The following is a 26,815-nucleotide window of genomic DNA, read 5'->3' as shown; positions in this document are numbered from 1 at the left end:
AGAGAGGGACAGAGACTGTCATAAGAGGTGGAGCCAGAGAGAGAGAGAGAAAGAAACAGAGAGAGAGAGACTGTCATAAGGGGTGGAGCCTGAGAGAGAGCGAGAGAGACTGTCATAAGGGGTGGAGCCTGAAAGAGAGAAAGAGAGACTGTCATAAGGGGTGGAGACTGAGAGAGAGATAGACAGAGAGAGAGAGGGGCAGAGACTGTCATAAGGGGTGGAGCCTGAATGAGAGACTGTCATAAGGGGTGGAGCCTGAAAGAGAGAGCGAGAGAGAGAGAGAGAGAGAGAGAGAGTCATAGGAGGTGGAGCCTGAGAGAGAGAGAGACAGAGAGAGAGAGAGGGACAGAGACTGTCATAAGGGGTGGAGCCTGAGAGAGAGAGAGACTGTCATAAGGAGTGGAGCCTGAGAGAGACAGACAGAGAGAGAGAGAGAGGGACAGAGACTGTCATAAGAGGTGGAGCCTGAGAGAGAGAGAGAGACTGTCATAAGGGGTGGAGCCTGAGAGAGAGACAGATTGTCATAAGGGGTGGAGCCTGAGAGAGAGAGAGACAGAGACAGAGAAAGTGAGGGAGATAAACAGAAGGAGAATGAAGACAAAGTGGTGCAGTGGGCTGCTTTTTGCTTATTTTATTGTGCTTATTTGTACTGTGTGCTCGTTAGTGGGAAAAGTTTGGGAAGAATTTCCCACAACAGAATAAATCCTGTGTGTTGTGCTGACCTTGTGTCTATGTCAAAATTTGGGAGCTGGAGTGCCCCCTGCAGGCCAAATCATTCATTTCATCAAACATCCCCTTGATTTTTAGGCCCATGGATATTCCATTGTTTCATCATCTGGAGAGGGTATTTGTAAAAATAGATAAATAAAAAATAAATCCCCCTGCCATCATGGGCCACTTGCATGCATCAAGAACACTTTGCTGGCAGGTCCACCCCTGGTCATCCTAGTGATCTATTATATTTGTATTTACTTGTGATGTGTGTTTTGTTATCAACAAGTAAGGACCACGGATCATCTCAGGAGAGGATAGAGAAAGCTGTACAATGTGATCCCACGAGGCCGATTTTTCGTTTCCATCTCTTTGAAAGAAGCAGTAATCTTTTCCCTTTATCTAAGTTTTTCGTTATTAAATTGCTTCTTTTCTCTTGTTTCATCTCAGTCACAAAACTGAACACAATGGCACAAGTCACAAATGACAGAATGCTAAATGAAAACGACACAGGCACGGCTGATGCTGTCTACGAGAGAAGCTGCTCCAGACTGACACGGAGTCTTCTTTATCCTCTCAGACACACGCCAGTGGCTTTGTAATAAAGAAAAATGTTAAATAATCCCTAAGTTGAAATGAAGCAGGAAAACAATGCCTTTCATGTATAAGTTATTATATAAAAACAAATACCAGCAACAAAAGGCGGAGATGAAATGAGGCCTCCCAAGGTAGAAGGAGTGAAATTGGGCCAAAAAACTTGAATCAAAACTGGGGGCTTTCGAGGTGACCACCGTCTCAGAGTGTTTCACATTAACAAATTTATTGGTCCCCTTACAGGTAATTAAAAAAGTGTCGCATGTCCCCTGAAAAGTGACAAAAATGACAAGCAACTGTCCCCCAGTGTACCCGCATGCTTTTGATGTGTCATCGAGTAAAGCAACGCAAGTGTGAGCAGAGATCGAGAGTTGCTTCTTCTACAAAGATCTTCTAAAATGGTCTGGACACATTTGGTGGGACCCCTAGAAAAGGGGAATGGATTGGAGTGATTTTTCAAATTAGCCGTTTTCTTGAATTTATATCCGGTGGAGCAATCTGTCATTAAGTCAATTTAAATGGAGAAAAGTTGTCACTCTGCTGTTTGGTGTCATCGTGTGTGCCACACCGAACAAGGACCAGAGAAAGAAAAGGACAGAGTAGTCTGAGGAGATCAGAAACATAATGACAGACAGCCATGGGAAAGGCAAAGACAAGAAGACCACCCTCTCCAAGGAGTTTGATGTTCCAGTGACAACAGGGTCAAATATTGTGAAGAAGTTGAAGGGCCATGAGACTGAAGGCAACCTCCCTGGACGCGGCTGCAAGAGTAAAATCGACGGCAGAATGGGCAGAAGGAGAGTGAGAATGGTGGGAAAAAAAGATGAGGAGAACTTCCAAAGAGATACAAGATCAAGGTCCATCAGTCTCATTTAGAGTGACAGTGGGCTCCATGGAAGAAGACCCCTAAAGGACACCACATAAAAAAGCCAGACTGGAATTTGCTAAAATGCATATTGAGAAGCCACAATGCTTCACAGCTAAAAGACCCCCTCATGGCTTATAACGTCAGTCAACATGATAGGCCGGCCATCCATCCATCCATCTATCCAACCCGCTATATCCTAACTAGAGGGTCACGGGGGGTCTGCTGGAGCCAATCCCAGCCAACACAGGGTGCAAGGCAGAAAACAAACCCCGGGCAGGGCGCCAGACCACCACAGGGCACACACACCAGGGACAATGTAGAATCGCCAATGCACCTAACCTGCATGTTTTTGGACTGTGGGAGGAAACCCACACAGGCACAGGGAGAACATGCAAACTCCACGCAGGGAGGACCCGGGACTTCTAACTGCGAGGCAGCAGCGCTACCCACTGCGCCACCGTGCCTCCAGGATAGGCCTGTAAGACCAACTTTAGTCCCTTATTTGTTATTTTTATAATCGATTTAGATTTTTATTTACCCTTTTTCTACACGCTTCACCTAATTTTAATATTTTTCTTCCTTACTCTAGGGACTGGAGAGATACACAGACAGAAACACAGACACACTCTCTCACACACACACACACACATACACATACCACTTGTCCATTTTATTAAAGTGGATGATCAAATGAAAGCCTGCAAACAGCAGATTGCCTGGTTCTGTACATATCAATCCAATAAAACAGCCATTATTTTTTAACAGTCCCTGAAATATCTAGGTGGCTCTGAGACTAGGGGTCTGCGCCAGCAGCTGAAAGGTTGCCGATTCAAATCCCATAAACGGCCGAAATGATTCCACTCCATTAAGCGAGGCCATTAACCTGCCATTGCTCCGTCCTGGGTGTGACATTAATCTGCGTCCAGATCTGCCAGCAGGTCCTCCAACTTGGAGAGAAAACTTGAGGGTTGCTGGCAGGATTGGCACTTCCAGACGGGTCATTGTGAATGCCCACTGGACTTGATGAGTTCTTGTGCCTTTTGCTGCACTTTGTAGTGAAGTTTCGGGATTATAACCATTTTGCTTTGTTTTATGACTTTGCTTCTACGTTTCTGTATTGGGACTTAATGTCTTAGTGTTAGAGGCAATTCCGTTTTGCCTTTTGTGCTCCACAAAGCTTTTCCTTATTATTATAAAGAATTTATAAGGCCTGTTTTGTGTCTAGTTAAGGATTTTGATGAGTTTTGCCCCTCCAGTTGGCATTTTTTAACAGTGTTTTTTGGAAATTTTTGGGACATATGTGCTTTGTGACTCCTAATCAGGTGTCACACAACATGTGATTAGAAGGCAGCTAAAGGGCTCGAGTAATTGTAATACTACATCAGACCAGGGGGTGGCGGAGTGTGCAGACTCTCTCTCTCTCTCTCTCTCTCAGTTCCTTGCAGACCATTCCCTGGAAATCCCGGCAGGTTCCGCCCTCTCTGATGACGTCACTTCTGGTTCCAGCATAGATCAGAACATTAGAACCCTCTGGATGAGAGCAGGCCATTCAGCCCAACAAAGCTCGCCAGTCCTGTCCACCTTCTTCTTCCAAAAAAACATCAAGTCGAGTTTTTAAAGTCCCTAACGTCTTACTGTCTACCACCCTACTTAGTCTCTTATTCCAAGTGTCTGTCGTTCTTTGTGTAAAGGAAAACTTCCTAATGTTTGTGCGAGATTTACCCTTCACAAGCTTCCAACTGTGTCCCCGTGTTCTTGATGAACTCATTTTCCTGTCACCATCTCGATCCACCGGACTAATTCCCTTCATAATTTTCTTGACTTCAGTCAGGTCTCCTCTTCATCTTCTTTTGCTTCAACTGTAAAGGCTCAGCTCTTTTAATCTTTCGCCAAAACTCAACCGCTGTAGTCCTAATCAGCCTAGTCGCTCTTCTCCGGACATTTCTCCAGTGCTACTATGAACTTTTTGTAGCCTGGAGACCAAAACTGCACTCAATACTCCAGATGAGGCCTCACCAGTGTGTTATAAAGCCTGAGCAGAACCTCCTGTAACTTGAACCCAACACATCAAGGCGCTATATAACAAGACATTCTGTTAGCCTTCTTAATGACTTCTGAACACTGTCTGGTTGTTGACATTGTCAAGTGCACTACGACTCCCAAGTTCTTCTCACGGGGTGGACTTTTGATTTTCAGACCTCCTATTGTGTATTCAAATCTCACATTCTTACTTCCTATGTGTAACACTTTACATTCACTGACATGAATTGTCATCTGCCACAAATCTGCCCAAGCCTGTCTGCTGTCCAAATCCTGGAGTCAGCCTAGTCGCTCTTCGCTGGACCTTCTCTTGTGCTGCTATGTCCTTTTTGTAGCCTGGAGACTCAAAGTGCACACAGGACTCCAGATGAGGCCTCACCAGTGTGTTATAAAGCTTGAGCAGAACCTCCTGTGACTTGTACTCCACACAACAAGGCGCTATATAACCTGACATTCTGTTAGCTTCTGAACACTGCCTGTCAGTTGATAGTGTCGTGTCCACTATGACTCCTAAGTCCTTCTCATAGGGTGTACTTTTCATTATCAAACCTCCCATTGTGTATTCAGCCCTAACAAGACCTAAACCTAATGCAAGCGATGGACTCAGCTCTTTTAATCTTTTCTCATAACTCAATCCCTGTAGCCCTGGAATCAGCCTCTTCACTCTTCTCTGGACCTTCTCTTGTGCTGTTATGTCCTTTTTGTAGCCTGGAGACTCAAAGTGCACTCAATACTCCAGATGAGGCCTCACCAGTGTGTTATAAAGCCTGAGCAGAACCTCCTGTGACTTGTACTCCACACGTCAAGGCGCTATATAACCTGACATTCTGTTAGCCTTCTTAATGTCTTCTGAACTCTGTCTGGAAGATGACAGCTTAGAGTCCACTACGACTCCTAAATCCTTCTCATAATGTAGACTCTCAATATTCAGACCTCCCATTGTGTATTCAGCCCTAACAAGACCTAAACCTAATGCAAGCGATGGACTCAGCTCTTTTAATCTTTCCTCAGAACTCATCCCCTGTAGCCCTGAATCAGCCTAGTCGCTCTTCTCTGGACCTTCTCTAGTGCTGTTATGTCCTTTTTGCAGCCTGGAGACCAAAACTGCACACAGGACTCCAGATGAGGCCTCACCAGTGTGTTATAAAGGTTGAGCAGAACCTCCTGTGACTTGTACTCCACACATCAAGGCGCTATATAACCTGACAGTCTGTTAGCCTTCTTAATGGCTTCTGTCTAACAGTTGATAGCTTAGACTCCTAAATCCTTCTCATAAGGTGGACTCCCATTGTGTATTCAAACCTCACATTTTGTATGTCCTACACGCAATACTTTACATTTACTGACGTTAAGCTTCATCTGCCGTAAATCTCCTCAAGACTGTCTGCTGTCCAAGTCCTTCTAATAATAATAATAATAATAATTGTATTTATATAGCACCTTTCGGCGCAGTGGTAGCGCTGCTGCCTCGCAGTTAGGAGACCCGGGTTCGCTTCCCGGGTCCTCCCTGCGTGGAGTTTGCATGTTCTCCCGTGTCTGCGTGGGTTTCCTCCGGGCGCTCCGGTTTCCTCCCACAATCCAAAGACATGCAGGTTAGGTGGATTGGCGATTCTAAATTGGCCCTAGTGTGTGCTTGGTGTTTGTGTGTGTCCTGCGGTGGGTTGGCACCCTGCCCAGGATTGGTTCCTGCCTTGTGCCCTGGGTTGGCTGGGATTGGCTCCAGCAGACCCCCGTGACCCTGTATTCGGATTCAGCGGGTTAGAAAATGGATGGATGGATAGCACCTTTCCCCATGCTCATTCTGTTAGCCTTCTTAATGGCCTCTGCCCATCGTCTGCCAGTTGAGAGTGTCGAGTCCACTACGGCTCCTAAATCCTCCTCATAAGGTGGACTTTCATGTATTCAAACCTCCCATTTGTAATTCCTACGTCTAACACTTTACATTTACTGACCTTAAATTAGATTGTCCACAAATCTGCACGCTGTCCCCGTCCCTCTGTGATCACACGACGTGTGCATTGAAATGTTTAACAGTGACAGAAGAGCTACGACCTGACAAATATTGTAGTTACGATCATCCTGATCCATATAACATTTAAAACAAAGGTTGAGAAATGATTTCTTCTAGGCAGCGATTTCATGTTTCAGTACTAAAACAAAAACAGCCAGAAGGTTCAGAAGAATTTAAAGCTGAGTGGGCTGCTTTGCTCTCCCCTAATCGATGTGGACACTGCGTTCAGTGTCAGCAAAGGTCGCTCATTAAAATCAATCTTGCTAAGGGCTGGCAGATTGTTAAACAGACGTAAGTTGAAAACATGATCCTTGCACACATTGTGGCCATTAAATATTAAAAAGCAGGCGAAGCTCCTGAAATGCAGAAATTAACGATGTGTACTGGGGCGACGTTTATGAGAGTACATCGAGATCGGTGGGAGGACACAGTGTGTGTCCCGCGAGGTGGAGGAGGTGGGTAGTGGGTGCTGTGGATGCCACCTTTAATGATAAAGAGAGGGAATAAGGATTGGGAAAAGAAAGAGAGAAAAAACACAAGCAGAGGGCCAAATCGCCGAAAGAGCAAAAGTAAACCGACTGCCGAAATCAGAGTTGCTAATCAGTCCGAATAACGAAACCACACTGAATGCGCCCCTAACTAAAGCTTTGAAGGTTTGCTCATTAAGTTGAATTTGCTATCGTGCTGCCAGATGGACAGTAAGAATCTCAGAGCTACGAGTTAAGCATTTTGGAGAAAACACAGCTACTCTGATTCTCCGGGATATGTTGTATAATGCTGACCTTTCACCTTAGTCAGTGGTATAAAATGAAAAAATAAAACCTGAAATGTGGTCGAATTGCATTTAGAGCAAAGTGGAACCCATTTAATATGTTTAGTTAGGTCTCTATGTGTCAGAGGGGATGGACGGGCATCTCGACGGGGATCGAGGTTAATTCCCTACCTGACCAGGACGTACGAGAACGTAGATGAACAAGCATCCCGGCTGGGTTTTGATAATTAATGGAAGACTATGGATGGACGAGCCTCCCACCTGCTGGTACCTGGCGGGGCCCATAATGGAATGAGAGAGCTGAGATTGCTTCCCAGGTCTGTTTATTCCTCCTATACACAAAGTGGCAGCAAACCAGTAGTGCAAAATCACATCTGTAAATCCACAAAGCATACTGGGAGCTGTTGTCCTAAGAGATAGCCCTGTTTGGAGTACTTGGATACTTGTCAGGAGGAGCTGCACGGGAACGCTCTCCTTACTTTTGGGGGACTTCTGCCTTGCCCAGGGGTGATTCACATGTGCAATGCTTTGGTCCCAAAGGTACTCTCGGGGTCCGGCGCAATATAATCCACCTCATCATTTCAAATAGTACAGGGTGAGCCAAAAAGAACTGCCACATTTCAAACGTTTATTCTACAAAAATACTAGGGGTGTAACGGTACACTAAAATGTAATTTCGGTTCGGTTCACTTTCTTGAGGTACTCGGTTCGGTTAATTTTCGGTACAAAAAAGGCAGGAAAAAAATGACTTTAAATGCTTTTATTTAAAAAAAAATACAAACAATAGAATTTGAATAAATAAATTAAAGCGACCCATTTGGGTGATATTTGAAATAAATTAGACTCTGAGTTTTTAAAACTATTGTAACAATTTAAATAAACAAGTAACAAATGTAAACTTTGAACATGTAGCCGCAACAGCCTGAATATGACAAATAAAACTATTCAAGCTTAAAGTTTTTGGCTAGAAAGATTAATTTATCCACATTTTCTGCAGAAAGCACAGATCTGGTTGCAGTGACAATATCTCCAGCAGTGGAGAAGACCCGTTCACTAGCAACAGAGGTAGCTGGAATACAGAGGTAACGCTTTGCGAGTTTTGCTATGTGTGGGTATGTAGCCTCATTGCCTTTCCACCAAAGAAGAGGATCAGCTTATTACATATTAGACGTGTTTCCTGCAGCGTACCCGATCTCCGTGGTGGAACAATGTCGACAAACAACTTTGGATTTATCCACTTGCCGTTGTCCATCGGTAACTTTAACGGGGAAGCCAAAGTGTTCCCAGACAGGAGAACGTAATGAGCTGGGAGGGTCTTCCAGCTCAGGCTTCTCGCTTGCATTTGCCATAACTCCATTTGTCATGTCTGCGAGCTACTGGCGCGCCTCTCCCTCATCCAGTGTCTGACACTTAGAGGCGTCCGTGCGGAAACTCACCCAAGACTTTAGTTCCGCTTGGGGTGCTTAGATCGCACTAGTAATAGATTTAATGAGAAAAAATGCATAAAATATAACCGAAACGGTACGCAAGTGGACCGAACCGAACATGCAAAACCGAAACGGTTCAATACATCCATGTGAACCGTTACACCCCTAAAAAATACATTCCGTTACGGCACAAGAAAGGGTATACAAAATAAATGTTTTTCACTGTATTTGAAAAACGATGTCATCAAGGTGGTGGCCATCATTAGCGATACACTCTTCAAGACGATTCCTGAACGCTCGCATGACTCGTTTGGCCGTTTCAAGAGGAATAGCGGAGATTTTGTGGCAAATGCAGTCTTTGAGGGCTTCAAGGTTTTGAGGTCGGTGTGTGTATAACTTTGATTTAAGAGAGCCCCACACGGAGCGAGATCAGGCGAACGTGAAGGCCACCCGACATCGTGAGATCAGCTGCCCCCGGAAACAACTCCCCTGCAAAACCTTGCACGGATCTCCATGCAGGCCGTACCATCCTGTTGAAACCAGGCACATCCATTTCATCCAGTTGGGGCCGTCAAAAGTCTTCTAGCGATTTGTGACGTCACCGTTAGGAGGAATGCGGAAGTGTGTTTTGAAGAACACTTCGACAGTGAAAGCACAGTGTGCACTGGACCAAGGCGTGTGGCCGACTGAAAACTACAAGGGATCCCCCACCCCACTACCTCGCTCAATGACTTTAAGAAATGTGGCACTTAAAAGTGGTGGGATTCTTCCAACTAAGCAAAATAAGTCTACTTGCTAGTAAGTGAAGTAAATGCAATTACAGTTTGTGCTTTTCTACCTTAAGCCCCACTGTGAGCCCACCAAACACAGCTGTTAGTGGATTCGAGTGATTGTGATAGCAAGGCTGTCTGATAGGCATGCAAAGATTTTGGTCCAGAATGAGGTTAATATGTCGCACGCTCAGAACATGTGGCCCAGTGAGGCTGGAGCTCGATTGCAACGTTCACAGGTTGGAAACATTTTGGACAATTTTAAATGAGAGAGATGTGCTCGATAAAAGATTTGAAGTTTACGGAACTTGAGTGTATTCTGTGCATGGCTGCCTTCCAGTCCTTTTCTGAAATGTTGAATAAGAGATCCTTTTGCCACTTTGCTCCGGGATCTTCAAAAGGAAGGGACTTTAAAATGTTTTTATATATTACAGAGATGCTGTGTGAGTCCTCAAGACGGATCGATTTCTCGTCAACCCCTGGGTTTGAAGTCCAAACCCTTAACCACTACACCACAGCGTTTCTCAACCTTTAAGTATTTGCGACCCGAGTTTTCATAACAGTTTTAATCGCGCCCCCCCCCTAACATTTTTTTGAAATGTAGATGCATATTTTATTATACCTACTTAACTTTTATCGGCATAGTATCAGAATGTAGTTTAAGTTAATTTGGTTTTGGTTTCAACAGAAGTTTTTCTCATATTTTGTTTTCTTTTATTCACATCTTTGCGCCCACCCCACAGGTCGAGAACCACTGACTACAACACACTGCCTGCCTTTTCCAATGTGGAACCATTTTGCGTATCGTTGTTAGGGTTGAGATCCATGTTTCCAAGGGTGCGGTTTGCAGGGTCGTGACCCTTGAGTTCATCAGCAGATGGGATAAAAGGTCTGTGGTTGCACTGAGCTTTATCCGATCTGTGGATAAATCCTGCAAACCCTTACAAGTTTCTTTGCGACCGATTTCCATATCGTTCCTGGTTTTCTCGACTTCTTGCTTGAATATTGATTGTGATTTTTAACTCTGGTCTGGTTTTCATTTACTTCGTTTTGTTCTGCTTTGCCTTTTGCATGCATTTCCCAGTTATGCAAAAAAAAAATGAAAAAAATTTAGTTTTGTGTCCTGCTCAATCAGGACACATGCAAGGAACCCAAGGGAGGATGAGTGTGGTGGGAGCAGCACATGGTAGGAGATGGCGAGTTTGTCCACCGAATACCATTTAGGGAGCAAAATTCCTTGCCATCCACATCAAAAAAAAAGTGAAAAAACTCATTTTAGTAAACTTTGTGAAATGCAAAATGATGTGGGAAATGAATTTTTAGGGGCGATTTTTATGAGAATGTGTATGAAACGAGACTCTGTGTTAGGTGTGGGTATGCGTTTATGTGGATCTGAATGCTCTGATGTTTTGTGTACTTTGTGGGTGGCACCCCCCTTTGACAGAAGGTTAGAAAGTTAGACCTCTTATAACATTGCAAGATGCTGAGAAATGAGTTCACGCTTTTGTTTTCAGTCGACTAGATTACTGTAACGCACTCCTCTCAGGACCACCCAAAAAAAGACATCAATCGATTGCAACGAGTGCAGAATGCAGCTGCTAGAATCTTAACTAGGAGACGAAAATCCGAGCACATCACCCCACTCTTGGCGTCACTACACTGGTTACCTGTGTCATTTAGAATTCACTTTAAAATCCTGCTGATGGTTTACAAAGCCTTCAATAATCTACTCCATCTTATATCTCAGAATGTCTGTCACCTTACACTCCAAATCGTAACCTTAGATCTTCAAATGAGGGTCTGCTTAGAATTCCAAGATCGAAACTTAAAAGAAGTGGTGAGGCGGGCAGGCGGCCTTCTGCTGTTAGGCACCTAAAATCTGGAATAGCCTGCCAATAGGAATTCGCCAGGCTGATACGGTGGAGCACATTAAAAGACGGCTGAAACACATTACTTTAACATAACTTCATCATAGTTCATTTCTGATAATCTGTATATTCAATTAATTATCGTAACTATTCAAGGTGGCTCTGTAATCCTTACTAATCCCTACCCTCTCTTCTGTTCTTTTTCCAGTTTTCTGTGGTGGTGACCTGCACCGCCACCACCTGATCAAAGCACCGTGATGTCCCTCCATTGATGGATTGAAGGCCAGAAGACAACATGACCATCATCATCAAGTCCTTCCATGAGAACCCTAAATACAAAGAGGGCTGATCATTTATGTTGGGTAGAATGCCTAGAGGGGGCTGGGTGGTCTTGTGGCCTCGGACCCCCTGCAGATTTTATTTTTTTCTCCAGCTGTCTGGAGTTTTTTTTGTTTTTTTGTTCTCCCTGGCCATCGGCCTTTACTCTTATTCTATGTTAATTAGTGCTGTCTTATTTTAATTCTTATTTATTTTGTCTTTTTTCTTTTTCTTCATCATGTAAAGCACTTTGAGCTCATCATTTGTATGAAAATGTGCCACAGAAATAAATGTTGTTGTTGTTGCTGATACTTTCAAGAATCCAAGCCTAGCCTAACAGCTAAATAATGTACGGTGTCTTGGCCTGATATTGAAGCACTGTGCGTGGAATGAGAAGCACCGTAGAGCCGTGTGCCCGATTAGCCCGGACAGATTATTAATTGTGAACTCGCTTGGCAGATGTGATCTATAAGGTCCCTTTCACCCTCTACAAGATTGTTAACGCAACACCTTGTTAAAAAGTAAAAACACCTTCTTTTAATAAGACGACGATGAGAGGAGGACGAGAGTGAATTGTGTACTTCTGAACACAACGGAAATGAAGAGATGAAAGTCTAATCATCTGACACCCCGACTCGGGGTCCCGAGAACAGCCCATCCATCATGGACCTTCTTTTTTTCATTATAACTGCTCTTTTCCTTGACTGCACATCTCAAGAGGTGCTATTTTTATGCAGACAATACAGTAATTTCGTCCCTAGAGGAAACCTTTTTTTTTTTTCCTTGACGTTTCCCCCTTTTTTTTACATTTAAAAGCACAATCCCGTGCTGGGGTGGCACGGTGGCGCAGTGGTAACACTGCTGCCTTGCAGTTAGGAGACCCAGGTTCGCTTCCAGGTCCTCCCTGCCTGTGTGGAGTTTGCATGTTCTCCCCGTGTCTGCCTGGGTTTCCTCCCACAGTCCAAAGACATGTAGGTTAGGTGTATTGGTGATCCTAAATTGTCCCGAGTGTGTGCTTGGTGTGTGTGTCAGTGTGCCCTGCGGTGAGCTGGTGCCCTGCCCAGGGTTTGTTTCCTGCCTTGTGCCCTGTGTTGGCTAGGATTGGCTCCAGCAGACCCCCGTGACCCTGTAGTTAGGATATAGCGGGTTGGATAATGGATGGATGGATGGATGGATGGATGAATCCCGTACTGTGAGCTTTCCTCATCTTGACACAAATTTCCCAAGCACACAGAAAAACAAGCTGGACTAAGTCTGATGAAGATATCAAATATGGATGAGAGTATCATTTCACAGGGCCTTCAGAAAGTCTTCAGACCACCTGTGGTGTTAAGGGTCCACAGCTCACTGAGCAAAGGCCATTTTTAAATAATCACCGCACCCGAGGCGGCTTCGTGAGGGGCGAGGTTATGCGAGCCGCGGGGCAGTCGTCGATGTGGGCGTGTCTCACCGTGTGCACAGGTGAGGAACTGCCCACATTCGTGATTGCTCCCGTGGCTAATGCTACAGCTGTGATAGCCCCTCACGTTATTTATAAAGAAGCGCGAGTCGGTTGTGGGGGGATGAAAAGAAAAAGGAAAGGAAGGAAAAGAGGACGGAGGTTACAGGGAGCGAGGAAGCATGCGGTGCAAGAGAGACGGACAGGCGGTGCGTGCGTGTGGTGAGCGCACGATCGAGGGCAGCTGTAAGGAAGCTGGGGTGTTGGGCCTACACCCAGGCGATTGATTTGGATGTCGCTCCAGCTGAGCGATTATGTAGCAGGAGTGACCGAGGGAAGGCGACTGGCCGCAGAGAGGCCGCGGAATGTCGGGAGATTTGGTGGTTGGAATCCCCAACGTGGGCGACCTGGCCGTTGGTGGAAACCAAGTTCTCCGAGACTGGGATGAGTGCCATACCGAAGCCAGGGTTCGGGAGGTCTCCAGTCTCATGCGTGTGTTTCAGGAGAGCAGCTGCAGAGAGCGTCTTGCCTGCCGCTAAGCCCAAACGGGATAAGCAGGTGAGACGCTAACGCCAACTGGAAAGATGCACCAGGCTTGTCGTCCTTGTTGTTGTTTTAAAAAAACTGCTTCCTGTAAGAAACATTTTACCTCGTTTTAAAGGATTGTTTTTTCCAATGGTTTTAACCTCCACTTTCACTTCTGTTTTAATGGATTATTTATTTAATGAAGAACGTTTCAATTGCACTTTATGAACACTGTTTTTTTGTTGACTGTTTTTAATAAAAGCACTGTTGCACCTTTTGTATACCTTCCCCTTGCTCAGTAATTTGCCTCCATTGACTAGCTCATCGGTGACATTACCGACGGTGTTGGGTTCAAGGGTTCCCAAACAACCATGGGAGCGTGGAGCCAGAACCCACATCGTCACACCACCTTCACTTTTTATAGATGCTGCAGCGATTCCTGCCAGGGATTCTTCTTGGGTTGGATGAGACAAGCTTTATACCCCACCCTGGATTTTGGGGATTTTCTTGCCATGCTTCTCTGCAGATCTTCCCAAGCTCTGTCAGGTTGGATGGAGAACATCAATGGATGGCTATTGTCAGGTTTCCCCAAAAGTATTTGATTGGTGCTGGCTGGGCCACTCAAGAACATTCACAGAGTTGACCTCAATCCACTCCTGTGTTGTGTCTGCTTTGTAATGTTGGAAGGTGAATCCCTCGGCCTAGTCTGAGGTGCAGGGCACTCGTTAAGGATATCTCTCATCTTTGCACATCTTAGCTTTCCCTCAACCCTGTCAAGTCCTTCACCAGCCCCAGATGCTGCTACCACCAATCACTGGCGATGCTTTAGCGGGCCCTGGTTTCTTCCAGACATGACACTAATTTTGGTTTAATCAGAGCACAGAATCTTCTTTCTCATGGTGTGAGAGTCCTTTAGGTCCAAACTCCAAGTGGCCTTCCCTGGGAGAGACTTCTGTCTGGTCACTATGCCCTTAAGCCTGGATCAGTGGAGTGTTGTCCTCCTGGAAGTTTACCCCATCCTCACATAGGTTCTCCGGAGCTCAGCCAGCATAACCATTGGGTTTTGTTAGTCGCCTCTCTTCTTCCACAATTGATGAGTTCCAGGTCTTGGGAGAATCACAGTTATTCCAGATGTCTTCCATTTAAGACTTATGGAGGCCACTGTGCACTTGGGAACCTTTAATGCTGTAGAAATGCTTTGTAGTCTTACCCGAGATCTTTGCTATGACCCCATCCTGTCTCTGTGTTCTGCAGGAAACTCCTTTGACCTCATAGGTTGGTTTATATTCAACTGTGGACTTTCTCTGCAGGGCTCGTTCCATGTCAAATCGACCAATGGCCCACACACTTCAGACTCAAAAAATTCTGGAAAACTGGCCAGGGGTACCCATGATTGGCAGAAGATGCCCTGTAAAATGTTTTGGATGTAAGATCAATACTTTCCAAGTGTGACGGGTGACCTCGGCCCTTACCCAGGCTGGGTAAGGACTGGGGGAGAGTGCATCGGTGAGGCAATACCTCCTCCTGGGACGCTAGAGGGCAGTCCCCTTGGGCGGCTGTGGCACCACAGATTCCCGTAGGGCATGCTGGGAACAGGAGTTTGGTGAAGCCCTGTTGGGCCATCAAAGGGAGCTGCACAGCTCTATGGTGGACCTCCAGCACACCTGGGAGTAATTCCAGGTAATACTGATGATAGTAGGGAGCAGGTTGAGGAGACCCTGGAGAGGTGGAGATCTGCTCTAGAGAGAAGAGGAATGAAGGTCGGTAGGACCACCAAGACAGAACACGTGTGTAAATGAGAGGGAGGTCAGTGGAAGGGTGAGGATGAGAGGAGTAGAGTTGGCGAAGGTGGATGAGTTTAAATACTTGGGATCAACAGTACAGAGTAATGGGGATTGTGGAAGAGAAGTGAAGAAGAGAGTGCAGGTAGGATGGAGGAGAGTGTCAGGAGTGATTTGTGACAGATGGGTATCATCAAGAGTGACAGGGAAGGTCTACAGAATGGTAGTGAGACCAGCAATGTGATATGGACAGGAGACGGTGGCACAGGATAGAGAGCTGGAGGTGGCAGAGTTAAAGATGCTAAGATTTGCATTGGGTGTGACGAGGATGGATAGAATTACAAAGGAGGACATTAGAGGATCAGCTCAGGTGGGACGGTTGGGAGACAAAGTCAGAGAGATAAGATTGCATTGGTTTGGACATGTGCAGAGGAGAGATGCTGGGTATATTGGGAGAAGGGTGCTAAGGATAGCACTGGCAGATAAGAGGAGAAGAGGAAGGCCTAAGAGGAGGTTTATGGATGTGGTGAGAGGGAACATGCAGGTGATGGGTGTGACAGAAAGATATGGAAGAAGATAATCCGTTGTGGTGACCCCTAACTGGAGCAGCCGAAAGAAGAAGAAGACGACTGATGAGCCACCTAGAACACTCCAGGGACTGGAATAAGAGGAGCCGCCTCACTCCATTTGGAGAGCCAGAGTCGGGAGGGAGGAAGATGAAGCTTGCTGAGAGAGGAGTGGAGGTGGCTAAGAAACAGAAGAAGAAGAAAAGAGAGCAAAGGGAGCATGTTGTACTTTGCCCTGTGAACTAAAAACCGTATGCTGTGCAAATAAAAGGCGTGTTTTGTGGCAAACTCGTGTCTGCCTGTCTGTGTCGGGTTAGGGCAGCTATACGCACCCTGGCGGTCCACACAAGATATAGCCGGTTTACCGAGGGTGTCAATTTTATCACTTTTTTCTTCAAATTTCACAAGTCCATACCTCAAAAGCGAAACAATCGAGCGGGCTCAGACTTGGCACGCTGGCACATTCATTGGTATCGTATGTGACTTACATTTGTGCTTACAGTTATGATATGGATCATATAGTTATACCACACTGCCGACTTGAACATCGCATAAAGGGATTGTCTAACTGCAGATCATCTCATGTGGTCTACCTAATTCTCTGCATGAAATGTCTCGACACTGCCCTCTATGTGAGAGAAACCGGACAAACACTCTGCCACGCAAGAATGAATTTCGATGGGGTCGACACTAAGCACGGCAACAGGGATGTTCCTGTAGGAGTTCACTTCAGCAGTCATGGACACTGAGAGAAGGACTTTAAAGTCACGGTGCTTATGGGCAACTTCAAGACGCAGCAAGAGAGAAAGGAATGGGAAGTTTAGAGTCATGCTAAAGCTGAACACATTACAACACAGTTTAAATAGAAATGAGAATTGGATAACCAGACATGAGCACTGATAACACCTCTCGGACTGACCCAGACAACCTGACTAGAGATCCTCATTGTATGGAGAAACCAAATTGTCAAAAGACTTTGCTGGACAGTCTATCCATCCATTATCCAACCCACTATATCCTAACTACAGGGTCGCGGGGGGTCTGCTGGAGCCAATCCCAGCCAACACAGGGTTCAAGGCAGGAAACAAACCATGGGCAGGGCGCCAGCCCACCGCAGAAATGGAAAATATGACTTTGTGAAATAACGGAACAGCGAAAAGAGATCAAATAGTGTTTGAGGATGTCTGGGGGACAACAGAGACAAGGCAGTGACTTTAAAACCTATGAAGCGCCGCACCAAATGCAGATCATGTGACATGGCAGCAGCAGCAATCCAGCAGCTGATCGAGCAAAGAGGAGGTAAAACAAAAAGGAATTTGTTTCCCATTGTATCACCATTTAAGAGGGGGTTTCAGAGGAGCGGCCGCTTCTCCTTGGGATGCGTTCAGCCCCCCTCTTCACAACGGTGTGCAGCACTTGGTGGAGGGGGCGAAGCCCCCTAATCTTATCAAAAGATCTTGACTATAGACCAGCAGGGAAAATAAGTATTGAACACGTCAATGTTTTTCTCAGTAAATATAAACTGCTCAAAAAAATGAAAGGAACACTTTAAAAAACACATCAGATCTCAATGGGGAAAAAAAAATCCTGCTGGCTCTCTCTACTAATCTGGACTGATATGGTGATGTGTGAGGAACAAAAAGATGGAATTAAAAATGAATTACCGACAGAGGGACACCCCGAAAATCAAAGGGAAAAAAATGATGCATTCTATGGCAAATGCCAATCGAGCTCCACGGTGCCTAGTAGAGGACATTGTCAGGCCCTCGGGCTCCCCTCATGAGGTCTGTTTCTGAATGTTTGCTCAGAGACATTCACACCAGTGGCCTGCCTGCCTGCCTGCCTGCTGGAGGTCATTTTGTAGGCTCTGCCAGTGCTCTTCTTGTTTCTCCTTGACCAAACGAGCAGATACCGGTAGGTCTTCTACGAGGGGCCCTGTCCAGCTCTCCTGGAATCTTCTCCATGCCATTGAGACTGTGCTGGGAGACACAGCAAACCTTCTGGCAATGGGAGGCACGTATTGATGTGCCTGTCATCCTGGAGATATTGGACCACCTGTGCCAGCTCTGTAGGGTCCAGGTATGGCCTCATGCTACTAGTAGTGACACGGACCGTAGCCAAATGCAAAACGAGTGACAAAACTGATAAGGACGGCAAAATGTCAGTGGCCTCCTTCCACCTGTTAACCCATTCATTCCTGTTTTGGGGGTCGTCTCATTGTTGCCCACCCCTCTCTAGTGCACCAAAGCAGCTGAAACTGATGAACAAGCCCCTCTGCTACTTCACTGAGCAGATCAATAGCCCAGAAGGTAAAGCGGATTTACACACACTTGGATTTCATTTTTGTCCGTGTAAATAATCAACAATGGAGTCCTGAATGTTGTGTTAACAGACAGCAACACAAGACGGGATCGTCAGTTCCCTCAGAGAGTGAGTTGTCATATCATTTCTTTCAAAAATGACAGACAGGATCTTCTTTCAAAAGCGGATTCAGAATAATTTCACAGACTCGGGGAGACACGAGAACATTTCAAAGCAACAGCTGCCGGTCCGCATTTGACTGTTGTGCAGACGGCACGGCGGAACATTACGATTTAATACAAAAGGCTGGCAAACATCAAACAATAATCCAATTTACGAGTCTCATCTTCCAAGCGTCACCTATCACATAATAACATCGGCATCAGAGACTCGTAAGCACCGGCCTGCATTTGTTGAAAAATCTAATTCTGGTTCGGCGCACACATCAGAAAGTATTTACCTGTAAATAAAGGACTTGAACATGACAGTGGAGAAACGACATCCTGAAAATCCAGAACACTCGTCAGACCGAGAGCTGCTGCGGTGACAAGATGACTGACATCCGGCCTTTCAGTTTAACGTTAAATGCTAAAGTTCAACTCACTGCTGGGCTTCGGGTCAGAGACGTCATCAGATGTCTTCACCTTTGACAGCCCCCCGTTTCACCCCCACTCTGCCACCAGCTACCGTAATTCACCCGGGTTCTTAATTTAACTTCCTAGTAAGAAACAAGTATAATTATTGTTATGGTGTATAAAATCTGTACATTTTGGATTCCATTATATTTTGCTCAAGATAAAACAACAGATGAATTACATTTAAGACAAATCAAAGCAGGTAAGGGAAGACCCTTACACCTCACTTTTAAAACAGCTGTTTCAACATTGAAAGACATGTTGGTGGCTCAATTACTTTATAACCTGGGAAAGGAAGACTGAGTCGACACCTCAGGTTATTGATATGGACATATGGGACAACAATTTGGTTTACAGCCTGGGAATAACGGACATGGGGCAAAATCAAAGAACTTTATTATCTGGGAAAAGATAGATTAAAGAGTTTGAGAAAAATTCATCAATCATATTGACAGCCAACCAATCAGGTGCATTTGTTGTGAAAACACAGCATGACATTTCATAATAAATATGCCTTAGATTGAAAGCAACATCGGAAGAAGAAGAAGAAGAAGAAGAAGAAGAAGAAGAAGAAGAAGAAGAAGAAGAAGAAGAAGAAGAAGAAGGGACGAAGATGGCACTTGTCGTCAGAAAAGCATCATGAACATCGATTGCTAAATCAGATGCCTCCCTGGGACATTCATCCTTGTCATCTCTACCTTTTTTGTAAGCATTTTCTAAAGACTATATATATTCAGACTTTCCTATCAGTACCTATTTTCTGTTATTCTTTGTTCCAGTGGTATTATTATTATTCTTGTAATAAACACCATGCTGCTTTTAACTTTCTATGCTTTGTCTTAATGTCTAGAGTGATTGAAGTAATAAGGTAGATTTATTTGAGCACCTAGGTGCAGCTGGACTTTTGCCATTATTTCTGTGCTGTGGGGTTTATTAAGGCTGAGGGTGAGAGCGCCACTCAATAGTTGGAACAGTACGAAAAGAAGGCATTCTTGGCTGATAAATGGCCTATAGCAGTGGTTCTCAAGCTGTGGGGCAGGCCCCCCTAGGGGGGCACGAAGTAACAAAAAGGGGGGTGCGAAGATATGAAAAAAAGAAAACAAGAATCAAAAATATGAAAAAAACATCTGTTGAAACCAAAATAAATTAACTTAAACTACATTCTGATACTAGAACAATAAATATAGTGTTAGATAAATGTCGATAAAAGTTAAGTAGGTATAATAAAATATGCATCTACATTTCAAAAAAAATATTAGGGGGGGGCGCGATTAAAACTGTTATGAAAACTCGGGTCACAAATACTTAAAGGTTGAGAAACGCTGGCCTATAGTCAAGAGTGCTGAGTCTTTATATGTTTAAATGTATTTTTGTAGACCAAAAGTAATATTTAGGTCTGAGATATCACTAAAACATCATATGTTGTTCGTGCAGATACTAAATAAGTCTCTTGAAGTGCTGAGTGACAGGCAGTGTTATTATTAAGCACATGTGTGGTTTAAAGTGCTAAGAGTTAATCAGCGTGTGTGTGTCATTCATGGGGCATGGTTGTGGTTAGGGTCTGTGTGTTTGTGTATAGCTATGTATGTGTGTGTTCATCTTAAAGGGCAACAGTAGACCAACCCGATAACGAACTTGATGAGAACACTTACCCTTGAGGGAAAACAGGTAAAGGGTAAGTAGAGGGAAATACTACGATAATACAATTATCAATCAATGAATAAAGGGATTCGTCAGTCAATCAAATTTTATAACACTTGTGCAATTTATTTATTCTGCTGCAGAGCACGGAAAGAAGAGCACACTGCTATGACGAAAAATAAGAGCAGCCTGACAAAGGGCTCGGGACAAAAGATTTAGACAATGGAAAAAGAAAAGGAAAAGAAAATCCGAAAGACGCCGAAGCCCAGTATGCAAACAGAAATGAAAGGCAAAGAAATGCGTCTGTAACGTTCAAAAACCTGGAAGAATGAAAGATGCACAAAGCTCATGAACTCCATTTTATCTTAGAATCTCACATAGACAGAGAAGACGTTAGCAGTGACCTGTCAGACCGTCACAAAAACGTGATGCCAGGTGCCATTGGACTGTTTCTTGATAAGTTTCAGAACAAATCACAGCACAGAAACTGCACTCGTTAAAGTAGCTAATGACTTGCAGGTAAATGCAGACAGAGGCCGTTTCTCTTTTCTCATCCTCTTAGATCCGAGTGCCGCATCTGATACCATTGATCACAATATTCTTAGAAATCGCCTTAGTCAATGGGTGGGCCTCTCTGGCAGGGTCTTAAATTGGTTTGAATCCTACCTAGCAGGTAGAAAATTCATTGTTAGTTGAGGTTATTATATTTCAGAGACACATGATATCCAATATGGTGTTCCACAAGGCTCTATCCTGGGTCCGCTGCTCTTTTCGATTTACATGCTTCTGTCAGTTCAGATTATCTTGAGGCATAACGTGAGCTACCACAGCTATAAAGGTGACACACAGCTGTATTTATCAATAGCGCCTGATGACCCCGACTCTGTTGATTCACTGACCCCCAATGTCTTACTTGTGTTTCAGAATGGATGAGTAGTAATTTTCTCAAACTAAATAAGGAGAAAACTGAAATTTCAGAGATTGGCAAAAATGGATATAATGAGGTGATTAAAAAATAAACTTGATGCATTAGGATTAAAAGTCAAGACGGTGGTAAAGAATTTAGGGTTAACTATTGACTCTGACCTGAATTTTAAATCGCATATTAATCAGATTACTAGGACAGCATTTTTCCAACTTAAGAAATATAACAAAAGTAAGACCCCTAATAACATTGCAGGGTCCATTGGATGGATAGATTTTGTCTTTTTTCTCTTTCTTCATCCTGTAAAACATCCTATATCTTTGGCTTGTGTTATCGTAGTAATAATAATAATAATAATAATAATAATAATAATAATAATTAAGCACATCCATATATCAATTTTCTTGCTACTCAAAGCACTTTACATTGACAGAGAGGAAACCATTTTAACCTCCACCAATATATTGCGGTTGGCATGGTGGCACAGTGGGTAGCACTGCTGCCTCACAGTTATGAGACTCAGATTCACTTCCCAGGTTCTCCCTGCATGGAGTTTGCATGTTCTCCTCGTGTCTGCCTGGGTTTCCTCCCACAGTTCAAAGACATGCAGGTCAGGTGCATTGGCGATCCTAAATTGTCCCTAGTGTGTGTGTGTGTGCCCTGCCCGGGGTTTGTTTCCTGCCTTGTGCCCTGTGTTGGCTGGGATCGGCTCCAGCAGACCGCCCGTGACCCTGTAGTTAGGATATAGTGGGTTGGATAATGGATGGGGGCGGCACGGTGGCACAGTCGGTAGCACTGCTGCCTCACAGTTAGGAGACTCGGGTTCACTTCCCAGGTTCTCCCTGCGTGGAGTTTGCATGTTCTCCTCGTGTCTGCCTGGGTTTCCTCCCACAGTCCAAAGACATGCAGGTCAGGTGCATTGGCGATTCTAAATTGTCCCCAGTGTGTGCTTGGTGTGTGTGCCCTGTGGTGGGCTGGCGCCCTACCCTGGGTTTGTTTCCTGCCTTGTGCCCTGTGTTGGCTGGGATCAGCTCCAGCAGACCCCCGTGACCCTGTAGTTAGGATATAGTGGGTTGGATAATGGATGGGGGCGGCATGGTGGCACAGTGGGTAGCGCTGCTGCCTCACAGTTAGGAGACTCAGATTCACTTCCCAGGTTCTCCCTGCGTGGAGTTTGCATGTTCTCCCCGTGTCTGTGTGGGTTTCCTCCCACAGTCCAAAGACATGCAGGTTAGGTGGATTGGCGATCCTAAATTGTCCCTGGTGTGTGTGTGTGTGTGCCCTGAATTTTCACTAAACCTTTTCAAACCTGACTTTATTAAACTGAGAGATTTCTTTCATTACGCGTTTGACTCATGCCGTGCTCTACCTTGCCAACTCAGTCGCTGCTCGATTTTGGGCAACTAGAAAAGTTGCAGCTACAATTATTATAACTTTGACTTTTGGTTTCTGATTCAGGCCTTGGATAAAAGGAACGACTGATTTTTGGTTATGGGCTTTCATTGTTTTGTCCGCAATGATTACTGTAAATAAATCTTTGTGCCTTGTCTCTTGTATGTGCTATTCTTACTAACAATGGACTTTGTGGCATTAGAGGGTGGCACTGGAAGTAGCTCTCCTCTTAACGCACATCTCTACAAATCTACGATGAGCTGAATGGTGCACTTCATTGAACCACATGGAGGCATCACTGCTCCTTCAGGAATTTGATTTAGTTTTGCCTTTTCGAAAGAGCTGTCTGTAAAGATTTGGGAATTTTACTCTGCACCCTGTTCCCTGCTGGAAAAATAGCAGAAGCAGACATGACACTGAATGTACAAAGACGAAATGCCACAACACACACCTCAAAATGAATAATCGAGAGTCTGACTTCTATTGAGGGTTAGCGTTATGCAAAGCGAAATGAGAAATTCACGTGCCTTTAAGTTTCATTTCATTGAATAAGGAAATTTAAATGTTGGGGTCATTTTCTTCAAAGGGCTAGGAATAGGATTTGGTTAATAGAGATAAGAATTTGAGACGCTGCCAAAATCCATTCAGGAAGTCATTTCATAAAACAATTAGGCGGTGACATTTTAGCAATCGGCCACTTAAGGAATGCAAACAGTGTGGGCAAAAAAAAAAAATTAAAAAACATGACGTCAATCAAAGTGTCGGCCCGCAAGGCACAACTGAAGATGAACTCATTAATTGATGATGTGCTGTCATTCTGTGTTTGATTTTCACAGCCACTTAATGAGATGTTAGAACAATCTGGATGAGATAAGGCCATTCAGTCCACCAACGTGTAAATGCCACAGGGGTTGGACGGGCATCCCAACCAGAGGAGAAGATTGTTCCTTACCCGGACGGGAGGCTCTGAACAGACAGATGACATCCCGAAGAAGAGAGAGGAAGGACTCTCCTGGAAGCGATGGCTGGAGAAGATGGACGGACAGCCCACCAGAAGACGTCTTTGGGGACTCTTTATTCACCCAGGACTCTAGATGGCAGCGGCCCTCAGTATAGAACCATTAGGGCATGCTGGGAAGTGTAGTCTGGCAACACAGCCCTGCCTGGGTGCCGCAAAGGAGGCACTGCAGGGAGATGTGCTCCCTAAAATAGGACTTCCGTATGACCTGGAAATACAGTACTTCCATTGGGCAGTCGCCCTGGCAGCAGAAGTACTCCAGGGTCCTCAATAAAAGGGACTGCACTTCCTTGTCCAGGCAAGTCAGAGCTGGGAGGAAGGAAGGCAACACTCGACTGGAGGAAGGCAGCGTGGTGGTGAGAGTATTGTGGACTGTCGAGAGAGAGAGAGAGACATATCACTCATGCTTGTGCCACTTTGAGGTATTGTGAGACGGAATTTGGGTGAATAAACCATCCTTTGTTTGAACCCGGGACACTGTGAGTGTTTGTGTTGGGGGTTTGGGGCCGATGACGCCTCCATCATATGGTGGTTTCCATCATACCAGTTAATTTTTCTAAAATAACATCAAGTTGAGTTTTGAAGGTCCCTAAAGTCTTACTGTCTGCGACACTACTTGGTCGCTTATTCTACATGCCTGTAGTTTTAAGGAGAACTTCCTAATGTTTGTGTAAAATTTACCCTTAGAGAGTTTTTAACTGTGTCCCCGTGTTCTTGATGAACTCATTTTAAAATAAAAGTCTCGATCCACTGGACTGATTACCTTCATCATTTTAAACACTTCAGTCAGGTCTCCTCTTCATCTTCTTTTGTTTATATATGTTATGTTATATAGTACCTATCTATCAATCGAATAGTGCCTTTCTATTTATCTATCTATCGATCTATTATAAAGTACCTTTCTATCTATCTATCTATCTGTCGAATAGTGCCTTTCTATCTATCTATCTACCTATTATATAGTACCTTTCTATCTATCTATCTATTATATAGTGCCTTTCATATCTATCTCTCTATCATACAGTGCATTTAATTAATCTATTATATGTTGACTTTCACGTCTATCTATCTATCTATCTATCTATCTATCTATCTATTATATAGTGCCTTTCATATCTATCTGGTTTGTACCATTTGGCATTGTAAGTGGTGGTCCTCCCAGAACACGTTCAGCATCACAATCAGCTGATGCCAGTGCCTCACTTTCATTTTCAATCTCGATCTCCAGATCACTTACATCAAAATCTGAGAAGTCGGACGGTGATTCAGTGATAATAACGGAAAACGTCATCCGGCGAGTATTTTGCTTTGCACATTCTATTTGGTCTGTCACCAGATGTCGATGCCACTTTAGCGGTTGTTTGCTCTTCACTACATACACACACACACACACACACACACACACACACACACACACACACACACAAGCAGTTGAGGTCAAATCAGCAAAGCGTACTTTCCTTCTAGAAAAGAGAGTCAAACTAAAACATAATGGTGAAGTTTATCGCTGTTTACAGCTGGTTACCTTCCTCTGTCTCTAAATTTCAACAAAAGTCTGCCATGAAAGAGTTGAACTTTAGGTTAGAATCTACATTGCCATGTATTTTTATTTGTTCCTCCATGTACAGTCCTAAACCCCCTGTCCCCACCATTAACTAATTTAAATAATCCTCGACTAACCTCCTCATACCTGTCATGGAGGAACAGGACCCATTGCCCCATAAACTGATACCCTTCTACCCTGCACCAAGATTTGAGCCACGCATTACACCTTCTGATCTCCTCAATCTTACCAGGACTGGCGCGTGGCACAGGCAGAACTTCAGAGAAGACGACCTTATCTGTTCTGCTCCTCAGCCTGGCACCTAACTCTTTAAATTTGGATCACAGAACAGACAGTCTAGCCTTGTGTATGTCATTTGCTCCAACATGGCCAGTGACCACTGGATCCACCCATAATCTGGCAAAGAGCCTACCCACCCTCCCAAGATGGTCCCCCACCTGTGCATCGGGAAGGCTCCACACCGCGTGAGACTCTCTGTCTCCAGAGCAAACCTGCTCTAAAAGCCTCCCCGACTACCACTACTCCTCTCTTTCTGGGAACTGGCTTTGAGGTGGTCCATGTAAAGAACTGCTGTTGTTATTTCTATCAGTGTATGAAGTGTTGGCTCCCTTACCTTTTGAAAAGTAAGTAACATATTGAGGAACCCCGAGTTATTCATCAGCTTCAAGGCCTCTGCCCAGGACGGTTTGTTACAGGGCCGCTCAGGGTCCATGGTGACCGTGTCGACTCTCCTCTGAAACAGCAGCAGCACGCAGTCCATGATGCGCATGATCAGATGGGGGGGCTTTCCGAGTTTCCTCACAGTGGCAATATCTGCAGGTTTGATGGTCTGAAAGAAGAACAGAATAATACAAATTAGCCATTTACAACAAAAGTAACACTTCCGAGGCCCAGACACTTGTCATGTGAGGCCAAATCACAGAAAATAATAGCAGAAGGAATTGTTGGATCACATCGTTGGAGTCTCCTGTCATCTTCCTGCCAATCGTGGGAAACCCAACCAAGCTGTGGTCAAGTGTGAGGCCAGGAACCACAGAACAGGAGATCAGAAGGATCAGTTGGGATTCACTTATCTTTTACCAAACCCCAATACGTAACTCTAAAATCGAAAACAAATATATGTTGCTGAAAAGTTCCAACTTTGGAGTTTTTGACTGCTAGCTACTAACAAACTATCCAGTATTGGGTGTTTGTTTTGAGGTTGTGATGGAATGCCAGGGTCCTTGCTCAGCTGGGACGCCTCTGCACAGGAAGGACTGGGGGCCTCATGTATAAACAGTGTGAGCGCACAGAAATGTTGTGTAAGAAACGTTCAAATCACGATGTATAAAACGTAAACTTGGCGTAAAGCCACGCACATTTCCACGGTACCTCATACCCTGTCGTACGCAAGTTCTCCGCTCGGTTTGGCAGACTGGTGGCACCCAGCGTCAAAGCAGTGCTACTGTTCCTGTGTGGTTACTCCTTATTTTCATGACGCGGCTTTATCAATACACTGAAACTAACTGCATATTGTTTATTAGTGTAACGCATCTGATTGTAATTAACTCGTAACAATATAATGGTCCAGGGAACAGCCATAGTATTCCAAATACCAGAACTGCTTTAGCGTTGTTACTCTCACTTCTCCTTCTTCTCCTTCTCCTTCTC

At 44.6% G+C, this 26,815-nt stretch overlaps 1 protein-coding gene across 1 annotated transcript in view; it reads right to left on the bottom strand.

Moving 5' to 3' along the window:
• Positions 1 to 26,815, bottom strand: part of LOC120529941 (dynein heavy chain 5, axonemal-like) — a 370,325-nt gene that overhangs the window by 86,242 nt on the left and 257,268 nt on the right. The window contains exon 53 of the mRNA XM_039754150.1: positions 25,779 to 25,994. Within this exon, the coding sequence (XP_039610084.1) occupies positions 25,779 to 25,994 (216 nt within the window). The remainder of the gene's footprint in view (positions 1 to 25,778; positions 25,995 to 26,815) is intronic.

Source organism: Polypterus senegalus, chromosome 5, assembly GCF_016835505.1.
Source record: "Polypterus senegalus isolate Bchr_013 chromosome 5, ASM1683550v1, whole genome shotgun sequence".
Taxonomy (NCBI): Eukaryota; Metazoa; Chordata; class Cladistia; order Polypteriformes; family Polypteridae; genus Polypterus; species Polypterus senegalus.
This window is presented reverse-complemented; position numbering and strand designations above follow the sequence as displayed.